This window comes from Mirounga angustirostris, unplaced genomic scaffold (assembly GCF_029215605.1).
Source record: "Mirounga angustirostris isolate CCGP_5_RB_7025 unplaced genomic scaffold, mMirAng1.0.hap1 SCAF_7, whole genome shotgun sequence".
In the NCBI taxonomy this organism is placed as follows: Eukaryota; Metazoa; Chordata; class Mammalia; order Carnivora; family Phocidae; genus Mirounga; species Mirounga angustirostris.
Genome location: NW_026991715.1, coordinates 73363548 through 73384983, shown reverse-complemented (window position 1 = coordinate 73384983; position 21436 = coordinate 73363548). Strand labels below are relative to the sequence as shown.

The 21436-nt window shown below is 39.5% G+C and overlaps 1 protein-coding gene across 4 annotated transcripts in view; it reads left to right on the top strand.

The window, feature by feature from the left end:
* Window positions 1-21436, top strand: part of KIAA0825 (KIAA0825 ortholog) — a 403169-nt gene that overhangs the window by 148869 nt on the left and 232864 nt on the right. For all 4 annotated transcript variants that reach the window (XM_064596374.1, XM_064596372.1, XM_045898686.3 and 1 more), the window contains one exon: window positions 8043-8182. In XM_064596374.1, the coding sequence (XP_064452444.1) occupies window positions 8043-8182 (140 nt within the window). The remainder of the gene's footprint in view (window positions 1-8042; window positions 8183-21436) is intronic.

Genomic DNA, 21436 nt, shown 5'->3' with positions numbered 1-21436 from the left:
TTCTACAGGACTGAGGAGAAGAGCTTAGCGATCTTGTACTCTGATGAGGTGCTAAGCTTTGACACAGAGGCAACAGTCAGGGGAGAAGAAATGAGAGCCTTGTAACACCAAAGTTCTTAAGTAGTTGTTTCAGAGTGTGGGTGGACAAGCAGCTGGATCATTTAGAAGATTTTTAGAGGGGCGCCTGGGTGACTCAGTTGGTTAAGCATCCGACTCTTGGCTTCAGCTGAGGTCATGATCTCAGGGTGGTGAGATTGAGCCCCAGCGTCTGGCTCCATGCTCAGCATGGAGTCTGCTTGAGATTCTCTCCCTCTTCCTGCCCCTCTGCCCCTCCCCCTGCTTGCTCACTCACTCTCTATCTCTCCCTCTAAAATAAATAAATAAAATCTTTAAAAAAAAAAGATTTTTAGAAAGTCACATGTCTGTGGATCAGTTATTAAAAGAAGTTAAAATGTCAGATGAACTAGGTACTTGATATAACTACATATTTATTCATATTGTCCCTTTTCTATTATGGTTTAAAGGTATTATATAAAAAAGAATATAATATTGGAACCAGCAATGAGATAACAGAAAACTATGTGTTTCCACATTAGACAGACCATGATTTGTAGGCTTGTGTAGTTTTGCGATCTTGGAAAGTTAATTACTCTACGTGAGCTTCAGTTTCCCTGTTTATGAAATAGTTTATATTTTGGTGAAAAAGTTAAATATACAATACAATCTTACCGATCTACTTGCACACAGCTTGCCGTACTATTCTTTACTTCTTCCATCTTGAAACATCTTCCTTCCTTAACTTTTGAGATACTCTCCTACCGGAGTCATGAGGATTAAGTTTTTTTTTTTTTATTATGTTATGTTAATCACCATACATTACATCATTAGTTTTTGATGTAGTGTTCCATGATTCATTGTTTGCATATAACACCCAGTGCTCCATTCAATATGTGCCCTCTTTAATACCCATCACCAGGCTAACCCATCCCCCCACCCCCCTCCCCTCTAGAACCCTCAGTTTGTTTCTCAGAGTCCATAGTCTCTCATGGTTCATCTCCTCTTCCGATTTCCCCCCCTTCATTTTTCCCTTCCTACTATCTTCTTCTTTTTTTTTTTTTAACATAAAATGTATTATTTGTTTCAGAGGTACAGGTCTGTGATTCAACAGTCTTTGTTCATTTAAAAAACTTTTTTTTTAAGATTTTATTTATTTATTTATTTGAGAGAGAGAGTGAGAGAGAGCACAAGTGGGTAAAGGGCAGAGGGAGAAGCAGACTCCCTGCTGAGTAGGGAGCCTGATGCGGGACTCCATCCTGGGACTCTGGGATCAAGACCTGAGTGGAAGGCAGATGCCCAACCGACTGAGCCACCCAGATGCCCCTAAAGTGTTTTTTTTTAACAAGTGGCAACAGCATAAACAAAGTTTACCATTCATTTGTACTACCAACTTTGAAATTACTCAATTTTTTAAATTATGTTAATCACCATACATTACATCATTAGTTTTTGATGTAGTGTTCTATGATTCATTGTTCGCGTATATCACCAGTGCTCCATGCAGAATGTGCCCGCTTTAATACCCATCACCAGGCTAACCCATCCTCCCACCCCCTCCCCTCTAGAACCCTCAGTTTGTTTCTCAGAGTCCATAGTCTCTCATGGTTCATCTCCCCCTCCAATTTACCCCCCTTCTTGAGGATTAATTAAATGAGCTAAAGTGCCTCATCACATAAGTACTCACTAAACAGTCATTCAGTACTGCTGTGTTAGTAAAGAGCTATATGTTTCAGAAAGTGGCAGATTATATCAGTTACCCAGACATATTTAAAGGACTTCCCATAAGTGTGATAAAGTGGATAGAATATTGAACCACTTTCCCATTGAGTCTCACTTACCTGAAACATGATGCCAGGGGAGACCTTTCTTGAACTCTCTATAACAGGTATTTATTATCTGGTAGACAGGGACCAATAATAGTTAAAGGCTGCAGAGAACTAACTTCTGCTCCTCAAAAGGAATGGCTGGATGATCACTGAGTCCATTGCCTCAGTGACTCAGGTGCTAGATTAGCACTTCTGGGGGAGTCCAAAAGTGATGGTTGATACGTAATATTATTTTAAAAGTTGAAATTAGATTTTATATATTTTTAGAAATAGGATATGCTGACCTGTGTAACATTTAAGTGTGGAGCTGGTGCTATGAGTTTGAGTACCAATATCTTTGGGTGATTTGGGGGAAATGAAATCATCCCATGTAAAAAGTTTAATTTTGCTAAAATTAGGAAATAACACTGCTCCCCATAGTTTGAACACCTACCCTCTAAGTTGTACACCAGAAAGTGTAGATACAACCAACTCTAAAAAAAAAAAAGAGATCCTTTAAGAATATCAATCTACCCTGGTGGACAGAGATATTAAAAGCCAAGGCAAATCCTGTATGCAAGTGTATGGGTGAACCTTGTCTGATTTCTATTTAATCACCTTTAATTATATAGATCATGGACAGTTGGCTTATACCCATTATCAAGATAAAACATGTGCAAACATTTTCAGTGCTATAACTACATATAATCTGCACACTCTTGGTTAATGTGATGCAGAAAAATATTTGGGGTTGCTTCCCCCCCCTCAAAAGTTTTAAAGTTATTTTCCTAGAGAAAGATGACAAAATTGCTTTAAATATTTGTATTTACTAATTTTCCTAGGAAGATTATGAAGGATCAGTTTTGGAAAGCCCAGAGTAGTACAGCAACGTGGGGCTTCTCCTCTGCTTTCGTTTTCTCACTTTAAGGCTTTTACTCTAAGTTTCTCTTTAGTCGTGCCCTTGCCTTTGTTCTCTGAATCATGTAACTTACGGTCTCTGGTATAAATTTGGCCCTGTAATCCATGACAGGAACCATCTGGTTGAAATCAGTCCCTAGATCCCTTGAATAACATGGCTCCAATTTGGGAATCAGCCTTAGACCACAAACTTGATTTTGGGTCAAAAAGATGGTATCCTCAATCAGGAGGTTGAACAGAGCCAAACATACTCAGTGCTGGAAAATATAACTTACCTACCAAATATCAACCAGGTTGAATGGAAAGCAACATGGAGTAGAGGAATAAACATGGGTTTTAAGGTCAGAAAGACCTGGATTCAAAGTCCAGTAGCCATATTTATTAGCTAAATGACTGTTGACTAGTTTCTCAGTATTCCTGAAACAAAGGTTGAGATGAATATGAAGTGTCTCTATGCATGTCTTATTTTAGATCTCCCCAAGAAGCAGACCCTGAGACAAAGATTTAAGTGACAGTAGTTTATTTTCTAAGTGGAGGGAACACTGGAAGGGGAGTGGGTATGTGAAACAAAGAAAGACGGTGAATCAAGATTCATGTAATGAAGCCAACTACTGAGGGAATAACCAGAACTTAAACCTTCCAGGGAAATTCTTGGAGCCTGTGTGGGAGGCATATATATGAGAGTTATCCCACCAAGGGAGCAAGGATGCTGAGGTATTTACATGGCAACTTCCATTATTCATTGGTTTAAGGCTGCTTCGGGGCTGTGCATTCACTGGCACTTCCCGACTTGTCTGGCCAGAAAGGCAGAGAAATGCAAGCCACGTCAACTGAGTGGTTGAGGGCAAGAGGATGTGGGGACATGGACAGCATCTGCTTCAGTGTACCCCTGACACTATTGAAATCCCCTCATTACCCATGTTAAGTTCTCTGAGTCTTGTCATTGCTTCTTCAAGGTGATGCCTGGTCAAAATGTCTCTTTAAAAAAAGTATTATTGCAATAGAGTTTGTGGGACAAGCTAGAGTATCCCCTACTGCAATTATTCCTCTGCAAGTGATAATCATCATTACATCCCTCTACCACTTATTCCAACTTCTCCTCACCCTTGACCATCACATCTGCTGATTTATGTTGCTTGCCCAGTTGAGTCACTGAGACGTTTGTCCTTGAGGAGTTGAACCCCTGACTACCTTCCCTTATCAGAATGTTGTTACTTCTCTAGCCTGTTTGTTGTTATTAACATTCATGATGGCATCAAGAGATGCCCTGGTGAATCCCTTGAGTCACAGACATGCTCTTTCCTGCTCCCCTTATGCAGTAGCAACTCCAATTCCTCAATGGTAATTAGGGTTCATTACTCTTGCCAGTATAGTAACTTCTTTCTTTGCCTGCTAGACTGCTGGCATTGGAATCCACAAATGAACAGATGGCAGGTGTAACATTACAAGTTTAGTGGAATTCTTGATGGTACCCTGGTAGAGGTGTGCATACTCCCAACTCACCCCACCATGGAAACCAGTACCTCTACTCCTACACGACCTATGGGGAGTTATGGGAATAGAAAACACACATTCCCCAAGTGGATCATCAGGAGCGCTGGTGAGAGGGGCCCCTTGGTACTTTCACTCTTGACACCAAGACTTGTGTAGTGTATCTGTTAGGGACATAGTACTATATAATGGCTATTGGTTCAAAGTAAATATCAAATCCTGAAGAACAGTTCCTAAACATTGTTGGGTATTATCCCCAAGCTGTACATTTTAGAGTCCATTCCGGTGTTTTTCTAGTCTGACAGCATCTGCATGAAACAAATATGGTGGGATCAGTAAATCCCATGGTCGTGCAGCCTGAACCTATTACAGATCCTTCTCTTGCCCTGCGCCTCATGCATAACCATTATTGGAAGTCAGGCCAGTGTATACTGATAGAGCTAAGATTTTTTTTTAACTTTCTACTGCAGTATGATTTCATACTAAAAAATTGCAGTAATTACAAGTGAACTACCTGATGAGTTTCCATAAAGTAAACACACCCAAATACAGCTCAGATTTTGCATGACGATTCTATAAAAATAATTTGTTAGTTTCATAACCAGTAATGATTGAGCTCTATTATTATATCACTCCTTACTCCCAGGACTTGAAAAATTCTTTAGGCTAATTCATGCCCCAGAAATGTAGCACTTATTAGAGTATAAGCCTAATAAAACCCAGCCATAAATTCATTCTGTTTCCCTATACAAGCTTTATGAGTTCCAGTGGATTTATAAATTTTTGTTCTCTTTTTTGTATTATAGTGGAATTCAACATGTACATATTTGAAACATACATATAAAATATATATATGTATAAAATTTCCCTTTCTGTCATTTTTTGTGAGGCTAATCTCACTTTCACAGCTCCACCAGCTCAAAGGATGAGGGAACATATGCTTCTCCATATGCCTAACACAGACTCCTCAATGCATTTATTACTCGGAGCTTAGTGATTGAGGAATGTTTGTAATATTTTATTTTTCCTCATAGTGAGTCATTCTACTGTACATTTCAAAATCTGTGATAAGTTGAAAGATCCAAGAATTGAGGTACGTTTCAACAAACAGCTTCCCATCTGGTAAATGAGAGGTTTTATTTATAACCAGGTATTCAGATGCAGTAGTATGAAATGACCTTCAGTTTATTTTGTTTTATTACATGTCTAAAGGGCTGAGCAAATACACTCACCCCCTCCAATCCACTCTCCACACTGTAGCCAGATCAGGAAACTCGTCTCCATTAAACTCTTCGACTGGCCCCAAATCCCCACTTTGGCTAATGAGGCCCCCATGATCTGGTTCCTGTCTCCTTCTTCAGATTGTCTCTCAACAACCCTCTCCCTTCTTTTCTACACCCCACCAACCTGGATCTTTCAGTTTACTAAATGTACCCCTAAATCAGCACTCAACTCAAGCAAAATATATAGGTAGGAAATGTTTAAAAGTTAAGTTGCTTTTAATATATAACTTACTACCAACTAGCTGCTTTTCATCTCTTGAACCTCAAGCAAGTTTCTAGAAGTCAGCACGTGGGGTTTAGGATGGGATTAGGGACAGCCGTTGTCCAGATCTGCCTCAGTGTTTCAGTCCAAAGGGCTCACCTACTGGAGTCTTCGTGTGGTACTGTGTTTGGAACTTTTGCAAGAGCCAGACCAATCTGGGAGTGCCCAAAGTCATTCAGAACTCTTCAACCGACGGACTTGATTCCTCTGGCATGAGAGTTAAGTTTAACTCGTTGCTTCTCTTTTCACCACCCACCCAGGGCAGGGGTTGGCCTTACTCACACTGACCCACCAATTAGCCAGGAGTTTCTCTGTTTTCAGTTATGCTATCAGAGTCTCACTTGGGAAGTTTGAGTTGGTCCAAAGTTCACGTGAGGCTGAAGGGTTTCGGTTTCGAGCATCATAATGTTGTGAGATGTACCAAATGCCAAGCCAAGCCAAACCAAGGGGAGGTGCTTTGAAATTTCATTTTATATCTTCAGATCCTCTCACTTTTGCCTAAATCAGCCTTTTGACAAAGTATCCTCTTTTTTTTTTTCTTAAAGAGTTTCCCTACCCATCTGTGATCATATGAGTCAATCAGCTAACATTTACAGAGCCCTTAAATGTGCTTAGTTTACCAGGAGGAGCTTTGGGATATAAAACAAGCATCCTGACAAGGCCTGACTCTGAGTGGACAGATAAAGCTTTAATTGATGAAATAATAACGTGCTAAAATGTGTATAATTGCTGAAAGTGCTTCAATTCAGAGTGAGAGAGACTCCTATGCAGAGAAATTTTTAGTGAAGACTACAGAGAGAAGGTGATATTTTTGCTGCAGTTTGAAGGATGGGTAGGATTAAGATAAGTAAAGGGTTGTGGGGAGTTCATTGCATGGGTGGCAGCTAAGGTGGGCCTGTCTGGGCACAAAGGCATAGTGGGAGGAGAAATGATACCAACTAGGTCTGTCCCTACTGCCCATGCTCCAGAAAGCACTGCCCGTAATAGTGGTTCTCACACCTGAATGGGCATCAGATTCTCCTAGAGGGGGCTTTTATTTCTGAAACACACACACACACACACACAGATTTCTGGGATGAGGCCTGGGAATTTGCATTTTTAACAAGTTCTCAAGTGATGCTGATGCTGCTGGTCTAGGGCCCAAACTTTGAAAACCCACTGGCTAGACTATGCTGGTAACTGGATGGTTCACCACTCAGTAAATGTCATCTGGAAATTTTGCTGCAAATCATCTCTCTCAGCGATACCCTTTGTTCTGCTTCTTTCCTCTCCTAAGCATATGGTGTTCTCATTCACACCTTTCCATTTGAGTCACATCATTCCTTCCCACCGCCACCCTATTCCCACAACCCTTATGGTTGCAACCAGATTGAGTTCCATCATTTCCTGCCTTTTCTGTTGTGGTGGTTGTAAGCCCATTTTGGATGTTGTGATCTTTAGCCAATCTAAACTTTGAGATCTTAAAAGGAAAAAGTGAATAATGTTATCAGTTTTCAGTTTCTACTTTTACTTCCTTATCTCTTGCCAATTCATTGGTAAATTAACGTAGTAATGTGGAGACCTGATTTTGATTTTCTACTCAACACTGGTGATCATTTCCTAAGTAGAAGCTTATTTGCCTTGGAATTATTTCTCTTTGATGAAATGATTACCCAAGTAGGTAGCAGTGTGACTGTGAGAGTGGTTCTGATAATTGCATGTTGATTTAAGGCTTTATGTATTAAATAATTAGATTATGGTTGACCCTTGACAGAAGCTTTGAATTCCTTTAGTTTTATCAGCAATCACAGTACATGGCAAATTACAAAGTTGTCAAAACCCACTGTAACTTTCTTCCCATGAATAATGAAAAGAGTTAATAGTACATAGTAGGCACTCATGTATTTGGTGAATGAACAAATAAATGCATTTAAAATAAATGCGTAAATAATTTTAATTTGCTCCATGAAACAAAACCATACATAGTCTTGTGAAATATAGGCATGGTTATTTTGTATCAGTTTTAAATTTGGCAGGCTACCAAACGTTAATTTGCTTTTAGCTAGTTGAGATTAAATGTAATTCCTTCCCAGAGCAACCCTAAAGTAAGCAAGCATGAAAGCATTTTCAGAGTAATCTGGGAGGAATTGACATTTAAAGGAGTTAGCATTACATCTGTACTTTAAGGCTATTAATTTCATAGATAAATTAACTTCATTACTCTATCTTTATCTTACATTTTGAAAGGGCTCCATCATCTGGACGACTGACAGCCGAGGGTCAATTGAAACTGCTCTTATCCCAGCCAGGTTGTAATTGGAACCTGCTTCTGGAAACCCTACTGCATGACGATGGTCTTTTACTGAGAATCTTGCTGAAGAGCTCAAGTAAGTATTTGTAGTTATGTGAATGTCCTCAAAAAACCTAGTCATTGCTCACATTGAATGAAATTTTTTTTTTTTCCTACTTGAACATTGGCAGAGGGATGTAAGCCAACTGCATTGTATCAACCATCAGTGGGGTTAGCAACAAACAAAATACTGAATCAGTTTATACACCTACTGAAAAGATTCTTTTTCAGGACCTCCGAATGAGGAAAAATAATATGTTCTATGTGGTGCTAGTCCATCATAACTATCATTACCTAGAAATATATTAATACCTGGGGTTTGAAATGCCTAAGAAAATTATACAAACATAGTTATATGTCCAAAATGGAAGTCTCAACCAGATCTATGAGAGAGAGATTCCATTAGAACTACACTAGAAATTTCAGTGGATCATGAAGAGGGCTTACTTAATTTATAAACAAGCAAGCTGTGGCTTACAGCCATATCCACTGGGGCATGGAGAAGTAATCATGGGAAAAGTATGAATGGAAACTGAAGAGTAATAGAAGACCACACTTCTCTTAATTAGACTTTCTTTTTTTCCCTGTAAGTGCTATTTTAGAAAACGGTAAGTTAAAGTTATGCCAATCTAATTATATTCCACTGCTCTCCTGATATATCTATGAAGAGTTTTCTAACCATTTTCACACACCCCTACACATTTCTCCTTTTCTATACCACATGGGAGGCCAGATTAACTTTATCAATCACTAGCTTCACTGTAGGTTTCCCGCCTCACAATCTTTTTTTTTTTTCCTAGCTCTCTGTCCACTGCAGGACCAAATTCCCATCCTTCTGCCATTCAAATGTGACCCTCAACTAGTTTTCTTACGTCCCCCCCCATTTGCTTGCATGCGCACACATAGACACACACACACACATACACACTCATTTCAGCCATTGTCTCCAACGTCCCGTGCATGTGTTCCCTTCCATACCTTGGCTCAGCCATTTTTCCTACTTGAAAGACCCTCCGTAGACAACCCAGTCTCCACCAGTATCCAAGGAGTGGTTGATGTTCCAGGTCTTTGAATGCTCTAGTTCACACTGATCTCTTCCTCCCCTGAACTTCACAGTGTTCATTACCTTGGCTGCTTATTTGCCCTTATTATATGCTGCCTTATACTGTTAATTATATTTGCATATAAATGAGGCAAATGTCACCAGGCCCTATCAGCCTGTCAGTATACAAATGACGCTCATAACATTCCCCTGTCCAGATGGCTTCCATCATTTCTGGAAATTTTTGGTTTCTCAGATCTGCTCACAACCAGTGCCTCATATTCTCCTCTCCCATCATCAGCTGAGCCCCTTGTGAGGATATTGCTTCTTCCCAGGTGCTCTCAAATTCATACAATCTTGTGGCACCCAAGGTCATTACAACTCCTCGTCTCGCTGTGTTCCAAGCAGAAGTTCAGAGATGACTCCTCTCCCAAACCCTCAATCTGACTTTATTCCTTTAGCCCCCACACAGTAGTGTTTGGGCCTCAAATCTCACAAAGTTGACCTGAAAGCATTTTCTTTAACTTCAGACTATAAGGCCACTCTCCTAAAGAGAAAAACTGGCACTAGGGAAACTACTTCCTTAAGTAGCCAACTTTTATTGTTTGCTTATTAGGTGTCAGGTGCTGTGCTAAGCACTTCACATTTGATTCTTTTTTTTTCTTTTTTAAAAAAAATTATTAATTTTGAGAGAACATTCATGCATGCACCTGTGCACACAAGCAGGGGGAGGAGGGGCTGAGGGAGAGAGACTCTCATGCAGGCTCCATGCACAGTGCAGAGTCCCTCCCGGGGCTCGATCTCACAGCCCTGAGATCATGACCTGAGCTGAAATCAAGAGTAGGCTGCTGAACCGACTGAACCACCTAGGCACCCCCACAATTGATTCTTATAACCTAATAAAGTATTTATTATTGTTTTTCTCCTGTTAAAAATAATGACATTAGAGTTTAAGATAATCTCACTTGCCGAGGGACACAGAGCTGATAAATGGTGGTTAAACCTAGATTCTGAACCCAGCCAGAGCTTTCTGTCCCCTGCCCTTCCTATACAAATATTCATACAAATTAAATCATGGGGTGGCTAGAGGTATCTGGAAGAACTATAATCTGCCCACTCTCGGGTTGAATCAACCATAACATCCCAATTCACATGTATTTAACAGGCCTCTCTAGTTAGGTAATTAGGCCAATCCCAAGTTTTTATATTCCTCTTCAAGCTAGTGCAGTGCTTTATAGAAAAAGTCTAGTGATTGGACAATCAACGATCAGTTAGCATAGCAAATACTAAGCTTCCCTTAAACTTCATAATCTGGGCTTTCAGGCAAGGGGCTAACATGGATAGTATCTGACATGGCTGCAGAGTTACTCTAATATCAGTAAAACTCAAGGGCATGATCGCAGCAGAGAAATGGTCTCCTATTGATGGAGTTATGTAGAGCAGCCTGGAAAATCAATTGCGTCCAAACCTTTCGACTATGCTGATTACAGCCACTACACATAGCAATTGTAGTTATGAATATCTAACCATGTTTTCTTACAAATGTATTCCACATTTACTTACCCAAAATATTACATCCACCTTCTAGTATGTATAACATGATGTGGTTTTTGAGAAACTTTCGTAATCAAAGGTTACCTATATTGTGTTACTTACAGTGGTGGTTCTTACGGAGTGCGGAAGGGTATTTGCCCAACCCGCTCAAATATCTATAATTTTTCAAAGGCCATTAGGTGTTTGACCATTAGGGTTACATAGCTGTTCTGGTATTGTCTTGTAGGGAATTTTGTTAGCAACTGCAAATACGTAGTCCGTAAGAATGAAGTGACAGAATTTACCAATCAGTTGATTGACTTACTAAGCTCCAGTGGAAGTCTTGTCACTTTAAGTTAGAAACAATATACTTAAGGAATCTTATTAACTAGACTAAGATGGAAACTGTTATGTATAAAAAATAAATTTGTCTTATGATGTACTATATGCTGGCTAACTGAACCTAATAAAAAATAAATTGTAATATTTTTTGTGGAGCTTTTCATTTCATTTGATTAGAAGTCTCAGAGTATTTCAGAACCATTTGGTAATTTAGAAAAGGAAAATTTTGAAATAAGATATGCTGAATTAGATGTTTCAAGCAACATATCTACCAACTTTTTGGGGAGAGTTTTCCGTTATATATAGGGTCTTTTTGGTCTCATTGATAAAACTTAACTCTGTTAAATTGGCTCAGGAAAAAAAATAGATTTTTAGTACGTATTTTCATAATACATATTTTAAAAAACAAAGTTCTCCTTGTCTAATGAGCAATTATTAAATTCTGTTAGGTACAAAATTTTTTGATAAACAATCATATATTATAAAGGTGAGAACACATGCAGTTTATCTCTTTTACGTCTATAACTTTTGGTTTTGCTCTATGAAAATGATTTATCAGAATTTATTTTTTTTTAAATTGGCAGATCATATATGGAAATGATTGTCTTTTATGAGATGCAACCTCACTGAGGGTGGAAAATAGCAAAATTTAATAAAGGAATGGTAAAATTTTAATTTATAATATATGCTTCATAGGCTGCAAACGTCTAAGAAGTGAAATCATGTTTTTGCTATGGATAATAATTCCTCCTATATAAAAATATGTAGCATTTTGAGGGAGTGATTACATTGCTAAAACTTGATGAAAATAAACTGATTTCACATGGGGGTGGTTTCTGACATTCTTTGGGTACAGTTCAGTTGGCATTAGAAGGTAATGTTTGTTGGTTTTAGTTTTAAGAAAGGCCATCTTAAATTTGAGGGAAAAAACTGTCAATTACAGAGGTTTACAGAAGATTTTAAAGTTTTAAGATACTATTTTGGATTATTGCCTTTAAAAACCTAGGGTGATGGTTTGGGTAATTACTTCACTAAGACCACATGGCCAAACCAGTTTCTTACTTGCGGCATCAAAGGAACGAATATTTGGCAATTCCCCATTTGTTAGCAGGTGGCCTTTTCCTGTTAGTGACACTTGAATGAAGTGTGACTAACATTCTTTCCTTTGCCTATTGCCCCAAGAATGATTCCCAGTGAAACTTCTTGGCTTCTGGCGATTTTCACTTGTAATGTAACAACAAGAAGCAAGCAAATACATAATATTTAATATGTTCCAGACATCATTTCTGAGTGCTTTAAATGTGTTTATTCACTGAATCCTCATAACAACTCTGTGTGGTAGGAACAATTTTCATCTCCATTTTAGAGGTGAAGAAACTGAGACACAGAGAAATCAAGTCACATATCCAAGCGACATGTGGTTGGCAAAGCAGGATTTGATCCAGACAGCTGGCTTCCAGGGGCTGTGTTCCCCCCCCACCACCACACCACACGGCATCTAGGCAGAACCAGAGGAAGTTTCCCAAACTGTAGAGTTGCACAATTCATGGGAGTTGTCAGGAACCTGTATAGTGCATAATTTTGATAGTACTGTTGTACTTTTCAACTTTGTAACAAAGTGCTTGAAGATAATCAAGAAGCAGACCTACACAAAATTCTAGAAAAAGAGCTGCTACCACTGAAAAGGGATGGTTGACTTAAAATGAATGAATCCATTCAAACTCTCTTATTTTACAGTTAATATTTTCCTGATTTTTTGGATAATGAGAGGGTTGTTATGGCAGAAACTTGGTGTTTTGTTATATACTGTGTGTGTGTATGTGTGTGTGTTTTGTTTTACTTGATAAGTATGACCAGAGTGTTCTTTTGTAACTGTCTTGAAGGAGATGACCAAAAGTAAAAATATGCTCCCTCTTGATACCCTTAGTGTACCTAACATTGATGGCCTAAGCTGCTTTTGCTAGTGATGACCTCTGCACTCTGACTTGTTCAATCTTTTTTTTCTTCACTGGATTTGTTCCCTACTCGTATTAGGAACAGTAGAACCTTATTTGTGTGTTTTTGTCCCCATCTTTTCAAACCAAGGATCCTGTCCTAGAATGACAATGGACTGACTAGCTTAGAATATCGATGGGCTCCATAGACCTCTTACAGTCCCAGAAACAGTTACCACCTAGGGTCTGCTGAGTCTCCTTGAGTGTGGGGTGCTTGTAGGGTGTTATGTAAAGCAAAGCTTCTTGACTTTAACATGCAAACATGTCACCTGGGGAGCTTGTTAAGACTGCAGATTCTGGGGTTCCCTGGGTGGCTCATTTGGTTAAGCATCTGCCTTCAGCTCATGATCCCGGGATCCTGGGATGGAGCCCGCAATTGGGCTCCCTGCTCAGCGGGGAGCCTGCTTCTCCCTCTGCCTGCAGCTCCCCCTACTTGTGCTCTCTCTCTCTCTGTGTCAAATAAATAAATAAAATCTTTAAAAAAAACAAAAAAACAACCTGCAGATTCTGATTCAGTAGGTCTTGGGATGGGGCCTGAGACTCTGCATTTCTCACAAGCTCCCGTGTGACGCCACTCCTAGTGCTGCTGACCCCTGGACCACATTTTGAGTAGAAGGCTATCCAAAAAGGTATCTGTTGCTACAGAGGGCAAAATAATTTGACTAGGTGGCTCGTCTTTCTGATGTATTCCTGGCTTTTAAAGAGACAGAATTTACTTAAGAATATTTACAAACCATTTTACCAGGAAGTTCACAGCAATCAGAAAGGATGATCTTACTCAAATACAGATCCGATTCTGTCACTCCCCTGCTAAATCCCTTTAGTGGCTTCCCACTACTTACCAGGTAAGCACCCTATCCTGGGGACACGAGCAATGCCCACTGTGCTCTGACTGTGGCTGATGTGTCCAGCATACTGTGCCCTGCTCTCCTCCAGCTTAGCATGCATCTTCTGGTCTAGGTTGTGCATCCTAGGTTTGTATATTTATAACAGCAAAGTCCCTGCAGAAGTGTCTTGAGGAAAGAGGCTGCTGCTCTTCACACCAACAACCTTTCACTTGACCCATATGCCAGGTTCTTTTCTGCTGCAGAACCTTTGAAATGTTGTGGTGTTTTGTGCCTAGAATCTCTTTCCTCTTCATTATCCTGGCAGCTGCTAATCATCTTTTAGCTCAAATATTACTTCCTAGGAAGTCATCTTTGGTCGTTCCATAAGGTCCTACCGTAATTCCTTTTGTAACACTTGTCACAGTTTTAAGTGCATGGTTAATGGACATAACTGTGTATTTAATGTCTGTCTCAGCTGCCACAAGTTCCAGAAGGGCAGGGACGGGTCACCATTGTATACCTGGGGCTTGGCCTAATTCCCCACACTTCGGATTGATACTAAGCATGTAGAACATGCTTCAAAAGCACTGATTGAATGAACGAATGGAAGCCAGTTAAATTTCCATGAAACAATTCTGTATCATTCATTTTTAAATGGAATACTAATACGACCTTATGGGTTCATCTTGAGGCTTAGGAAAGTAAATATATATGAAGTACCATTGTTTGGCACTTTGTAGATACTTAATTTGTATTAGATTCTTTCCTTCTTTTATCCTGAATGCCTGGCAGAATATACCTGATGTATTTTTCTTCTCCGATCACTCCTCCTGTGGCCCCAATGCAGTGGTCTCTCCCTCTGCTTGTCAGTAACTCTCCCCTCTGTCTAAGCATATATTTAAGTGTCTCCTAGGAAGTGGGGCTTCTGCTTTGACACCTGTGTGTCTGAGAAGGTATTGCCCAAGCAGCTGTCAAGATGCTAGGGTGTGAAGATGAGAACTGGGCCAAATAAATATTCCCAGGTCCTAAATATTATAACACTCCTTGAGAACCTTCCCACAGAGCTTGGGAGACTGGTCGCATGAATTTTGCTGTAATGCTTCTCCTACATAGAATCAAATCTAATCTGGCTTGACAGTGGGTGAAATATTTTATGTTCTATCTCTTGATGACACCTAGAAAATGTCTAATATAACTACAGGAACATGTGTCTTCTTTAGTCGTTAATGTGCTTCTAGTGTTAGCGTGCAAAATGATTGGGTATTATATTACAAATGGTAACTCTTATCATGAATTTATGTAGCATCTTTTTCCCCAACAACTCAAAGCAATTTAAAGTATTATTTCATTTATGACCCTTGGATTATTAGGACCATTTTATAAATGACAAAACTTAGATACAGAGAAATTGAATAAATTGCCCACTTGATGTTTAAGAGGTCCTCATTAGAAGGGCCATTATTTTGTGACAGTATTAACTATTGTCTTTAAATGAATTCTAAAATAAAAACATGAGACTTTGTGAAGATATTCATTCTTAGAAATAAGAAACAATATTCTTCTGAATTAATTTCTGAAAATGTTTGGTTACTTGGTTTTATAAATATGTTCTCTATTTGACTAATATTTAATGGGCCTCAACTAGGTATAAGGCACTGTTCTCAGCTGGAGAATACAACGGTAAGCATGACATGCCATATTGCCTTTGTATTTGGGGGAATTAATTGCTGGGGAAGATTGGAGAGGACAGACCTTATAAATTAAAGAAGTAGAAAAAATTAGGTAAGTTCAGCTGCTAATAAGTACCATAGAGTACTTTTCTAAAACAGAGTGGCTGAGGAAAGATTGACAGATTGGGTGATAGAGGCTGTCTCTGAAAAGTAGACCCTGACTTTACTTACAGGCTATTTGGGAGTAGATGGAGGATGTTTGTTAGTATTAGATATTGGAATATATGTACACTTTCTTCCAGTATTCTGGAATAGGAGCCAGCAAACTTTTTTACAGAGGGCCAGATAGTAAATATTTTAGGCTTCGTAGACTGTGGCATCTCTGTCACAACTACCAAACTCTACCACTGGGGCATACAGAAGGCCACAGGCCATCCTAAGCGAATGAGCGTGGCTGTGTGGGGGAGGAAAAGGTTTTCGTCAGCCGTCTTAGGGTTCCTGACTGTGTTTGAAAATTTAACTGACAAAGACACATTAACAGGAGAAAAAGCATACAAATTTATTTAATATAAGTTTTACATGAAACAGGAGCCTTCATAAGGACATGAAGACCCAAAGAAACAGTTTGACTGAAGTATCTTTATGCCAGGTTTGTTTAATGAAGAATGGACAGTCATGGAGAAACATGATAGGTCAAAGAGTGTGAAGTAAGTGTAGTAAGTTGGGGGAAGCTTAGCAAGGCCTCCTTGTTAGGATCCTTCTTAGTGTCCTTTTGACTTGGGAGATAAGGATGCTCCTATCTTCCTGGTATAGAGAGGGCACCTCTCACATGAGGATTTTATGAACCGTTTCAGGAGTGAAGATCAGGGGGAAGGTCAAAGTGACCTTCCTGCTTTTTTTTGTTGTTGTTAAGATTTTATTTATTTATTTGACAGAGAGATAGAGAGCACAAGTAGGGAGTAGGGAGCCTGACGTGGGGCTCGATCCCAGGACCTGGGATCATGACCTGAGCCGAAGGCAGCCACTTAACCGACTGAGCCACCCAGGCACCCCGACCTTCCTGCTTCTGCTGTTTTCTCAAACTCCTTCAGCTTAAAATATTCAGTATGTCAAGGTACCGTATTCAGGGGTAGCATGTCTGAATCCCATCAGCTGTATTCCAATGAAGTTTTATTTATGCACACTGAAATTTGAATTGCACATAATTTTATGTGTCACAAAGGATATCCTGCTTCTGATTTTTTTTCAGCCATTTAAAAATGTAAAAACCATTCTTAGTTTTTGGGCTGTAGAAAAACAGGCATCAGTCTGGATTTGCTCCCTGAGCTTGCCAACCCTTGTTCTAGAATATTGTGCAGCACCCAGGCTCCCACGGTGGCTTTATCACTTCTCTGCATTGTAGTCGTTTGGAGAGGAGACCTGCATATAGCCTTAACATGGCACTTTTAACTTCTTTCCCAAGGTCTGGGTAGATAGACATTTCCACAGTCTAGATAGGCTTGGTATCTGCCTACAGAAGGAATTTCCCCTTGAAATACCTTTAACTCGGTTTGACAATATATGGACATCTAGAGACCTTGTGTATTGGGGAGCACAGATGGAGCTCAAAGCTTATCTCTTACTATCTAGGGCTGCCACCTACAGAATTTGGACCAATTAGTCCACCTATGCTTAGTGGTCATCAGATCCTGCCCAAAGTATCACGGTCTTTTCTTGGTGCAACTTCTTTAAAGGGAGATTGCCCATTTAAGAGTGAAAAGGTAAGACGTGAACCAGGCCATACCTTACTTAAATAAACCGGGTATGTATAAGTTTGAGAAGAAAAGACTAGAGGAGGCAGGAGAGCTATCGGCAGATATTTTAAGTATTCATGTAAGAAGAAAAAAAAAGGCTGTCCAAGTCAGCAAGTAGAAATACTTGGGAATGAGTTAGAAGGAGATGGATTTTGGCTGTCATTCTATCAGAAAACCTGAATTCTCATAAGATAGTTAGAACTTGGTATAAATCTGTGGGTTAAGAATCAGTTTTTGAAGACCTCTTTTGGCTGTGCTTTGTTATCCTTGCCAGTGTCTACTGGTAAAGCAGAATCCTTCTTTGCTCCAAAATGATTCAGTTGAATTAAAATTAAATCCAATTTTGGTGACAGGATTTCTTTTCAAATTGGCAGTCTCCTAATGGAGAGTAACCCTTTGTACTTCTACCTTGCTTCCTTTTTCACTGGAACTGCTCACTTTCATTTGTAAACCTAAAGGGCTTGAAGTTAACTTAAGAGTCTATTTGTAAACATTAGTGCCAGGATTTCTAGATTCAGTTTTATAGAATAGTAGTCCTGCTAGATGTAATACTAAAAAGGGTTTCATGGTAAAAAATGCTTAAAAAACACTATATACTAAAATCCCTTCTTGGAGAGGCACAGGGTTCATGAATAATTAAAGGCACTGAGAAATCCTGCAGAAAACCAAAGTGTTTAATATTGTTGAAGCCAGCACTTCTAGAACATATGCACTCATAGCCATTAAGATCCCATGAAATGCACTTTGGAGAAAATCTTACCTTATGAAAAGCATAGAGAAGAACCCTAGTAGATACAAGCAGATACAGACAAACTGTTTCACAGAGTTTCCCTATCTACATTTACAAATTTGTAGATATTGCAAGATAATTTTTCTAAGATTTAATTTATTTGTCAGAGAGAGAGAGAGCAAGAGCACAAGCAGGGGGAACGGCAGGCAGAGGGAGAAGCAGGCTCCCCGCTGAGCAAGGAGCCGGATGATGCAGGACTCGACCCCAGGACCCTGGGATCATGACCTGAGCCGAAGACAGACACTTAACCGACTGAGCCACCCAGGCATCCCCAAAATAATTTTTAAACAGACAGAATTCAAAAGAGGTAGAAATCTGATGTTTAATTTACTTGGGTACTGAGGAAAACAGCATAGGATAAGTCAGAAAAGCTTTAATTTGTATAGGAGCATTTTAGAACATAATGCAAGAAGATAATTCCCAGGAAAAAGTTGGGAAAGAAGATGTCTGAAAAATAATGATTTTTTTTTTTGTCTTTGTAGTTTAAGACCCATTTCATGAGACTTCTTTAAAATTTAAAATTTTGCCAAAATAAGGACAGTTTGAGGGGGGAAAAGTAATAATCAAGCCATGTTTAATCGAAAACTTGTAAATATATGTGCTGCCGAAGCGAGCACAGAAAACTTGTAAATAAATGGCAGGTCTTTATATCTATTTTTACCTTTTATACAACAGACTCCAAGCTAATTTTCAAGTCAGGTTTCAATTTTATTTTTGTTAATTTTCATAGTGAACTAGGATGTGACATTCAAATTTAGTGCTTCTTTAAAGCAATTTTCATATGATACTCCACCCCCTGTTTCTTGGGTATTAATTTATCAGACAGGTTTTGAGTCCTGGTTTTATATGCTCCATTTTCTATTCCTATACTTTCTCTCTAATACCTATGTCTAAAGTGAGTCTTTCAGCTTCCTCCCTTTGGTTAGGGATGCTCTTTAGAGCCTGGTTAATTCAGCATCCCTCAGCTCATGGCACTCTCTTCAACAACATTGCTGCCAAATCCATTTTAGTGACTCAGCAGGAACTTGTCATTAACAGCATTTTTATAGGAAGTAAAAATTAAGCAGTCTTGGAAAGCAAAGTGCTAGTGTACCATGTATGTGTAAATCTTTGGTAGCAATAAACACAGTCTCCTGGTGGGTTGGTGGTAGAGCTGCTCGCCTGATACCCACCCTTCCTTTGAAGCCCTAACAAGTTCACTTCTCCATCATGTCTGCCATGAAGAGGGCCCTTCAGTGTTACTGAAAAGGCAGTCTGTTTTCAAATCTTATATTTGTTTATAGAATGTATAAGACATTTTATAGATAAAGGAGAAGCAGATGGAATTCAAAATAGCAGCTTTATTATTGGTAAAACCTGGGTCAGAAAATATGGCTTGCCTACACTGATCTCCAGAGTTAAGTTAATCCTTCTGACCCTCCAACTGCCCTCCCTGCCCCCTTACCACCTCCTAAAACCACCAACAGAGCTGAAAGCCCCGGGACTCCCTTGCAATAGCAGAACCAGCCCTAATAGACTTAACAGAGGGTAGAGCAGGCCAGGGAATGCAACTCCCTACGGTCCGGTGGGCCCCAAGCTCACCACTGAGAAGAGTCCCCTCTCCTTCCTTAGCTTGAAGTGTCGAGAAGGACAGGAGTGTGACTCATATTAAAGGGGAGAACAATAAGGGAGTGCAGGCCTGGGTTAGTTGTAGATCTGAAGGGAAAATACCTCTTGGGTAACATTATTGATTGAGCGAGGTGAGGCCAAGTGGATGACATTTATCTGAACAATGGATACTTTACAGAGATCTACAACTCATTGATTTTTATGTCTTTCATGACTGAAGATTCTAGACACACCTGGAGGATTTTACATCAAATAAACAAGTGTCTGGTCCAGAAGGCAGAGAGAAAGGAAAAGGAAAGGGCTAGACCTGCATGTGGAGGAAAAGGGAAGGGACTAACTTAAAAAGAAGAGGCAAAAATAATAGAACTCTAGCTGAATCTTCTTGAAAGGAATGGGAGATAGGAGAATGAAAAAGAACACAGAGGAAAATTCCTGTAGTATAAGAAATTCACAGTCTAAGGAAAACCAAGGTTTGTGCACGAGTGCCTCACAAAGGTATTGGTTTTCACCTGGTTTCTAGGGCACAGACCTTAGAAACATCTAGAATCTGCTGAGCCTCACTTTCCATCCAGACCTTCTTAGATAGTAGGTGAAGTTCGACTTAGAAACTACCTTGGAATATTGGAGGTAATAGGAAATGATAAGTCTGGATTTGTGAGGCATGGTTTATGGAGGACTTTAAAAGGTTGCCGGAGGAGTTAGATTTAATGCATATTCTGGCAAGTGTTTTGATTAAAATAAGAGGTTAAAAAAACCCCCAAAACCTAAAGTGTATTAATGGCATTAGGAAAAGAGAAGGCACACAATTGGAAAAAAAAAAATTCAACACTTGAGCGGCACCTGGCTGGCTCAGTTGGAAGAGCATGCAACTCTTGATCTCAGGGTTGTGAGTTCGAGGCCCACGTAGGGTGTAGAGATTACTTAAATAAATAAATAAATAAAAACTTAAAAAAAAATCAATGATTCATTATGGAGAGGGAGTTGAGGGGAGAGACATTTAATTTATAACATCTAACAATTCAGAGAAGGAGTAAAAATTGCTAAGGCAGTGACCCTGGAGATGAATAGACAATGGTGGGGCGTTAGGCAGAAATAGAGAATACAGCAAGGAACATGAAAAGGACGGCTTAGATTTAGAGGTGATGAATTTGGAAACTTCTTCACAAAAGGGGTCTTTGAAATCAAAAGATAACAGAACTGCTAAGCTAGATGTGAAGCAGCGAGGTTCAAAGAAGGCTAAGGCCAAGGTTCTGGGGGAGCCTCCATGGGCCGATGCCACTTCTCCCTCTCACTACCGTTTCTGTAAACAGTTTTATTTACATCCTTGACCCTGCATTCACATATTGTCTAAGACTGGTTTTATGTTATGACAGCAGAGTTGAGCAGCTGAGACAGAGACCAAATGGCTTGCAAAACCTCAAATATTTACCATCTGGCCCTCTCTAGAAAAAGTTTGCCAACCTGGTTCAAGATGATAAAAGAGAAAGAGCTATAGATAGAAAAGATGGGGCACCATGAAACCAAGAAAGCATGGCCACGAGGAAGTCAAGAGAGAAGAGGGTTTCAAAGGAGAAGGTAACTAGAGAAGATACAGTGGATTATGAGGAGGATGAAACTTGGGGGGAAAAATCTCTGAATATTCTGACTAGGAGATAAATTTCATTCCAGAAAATCCAATTTCTAGATGGACCA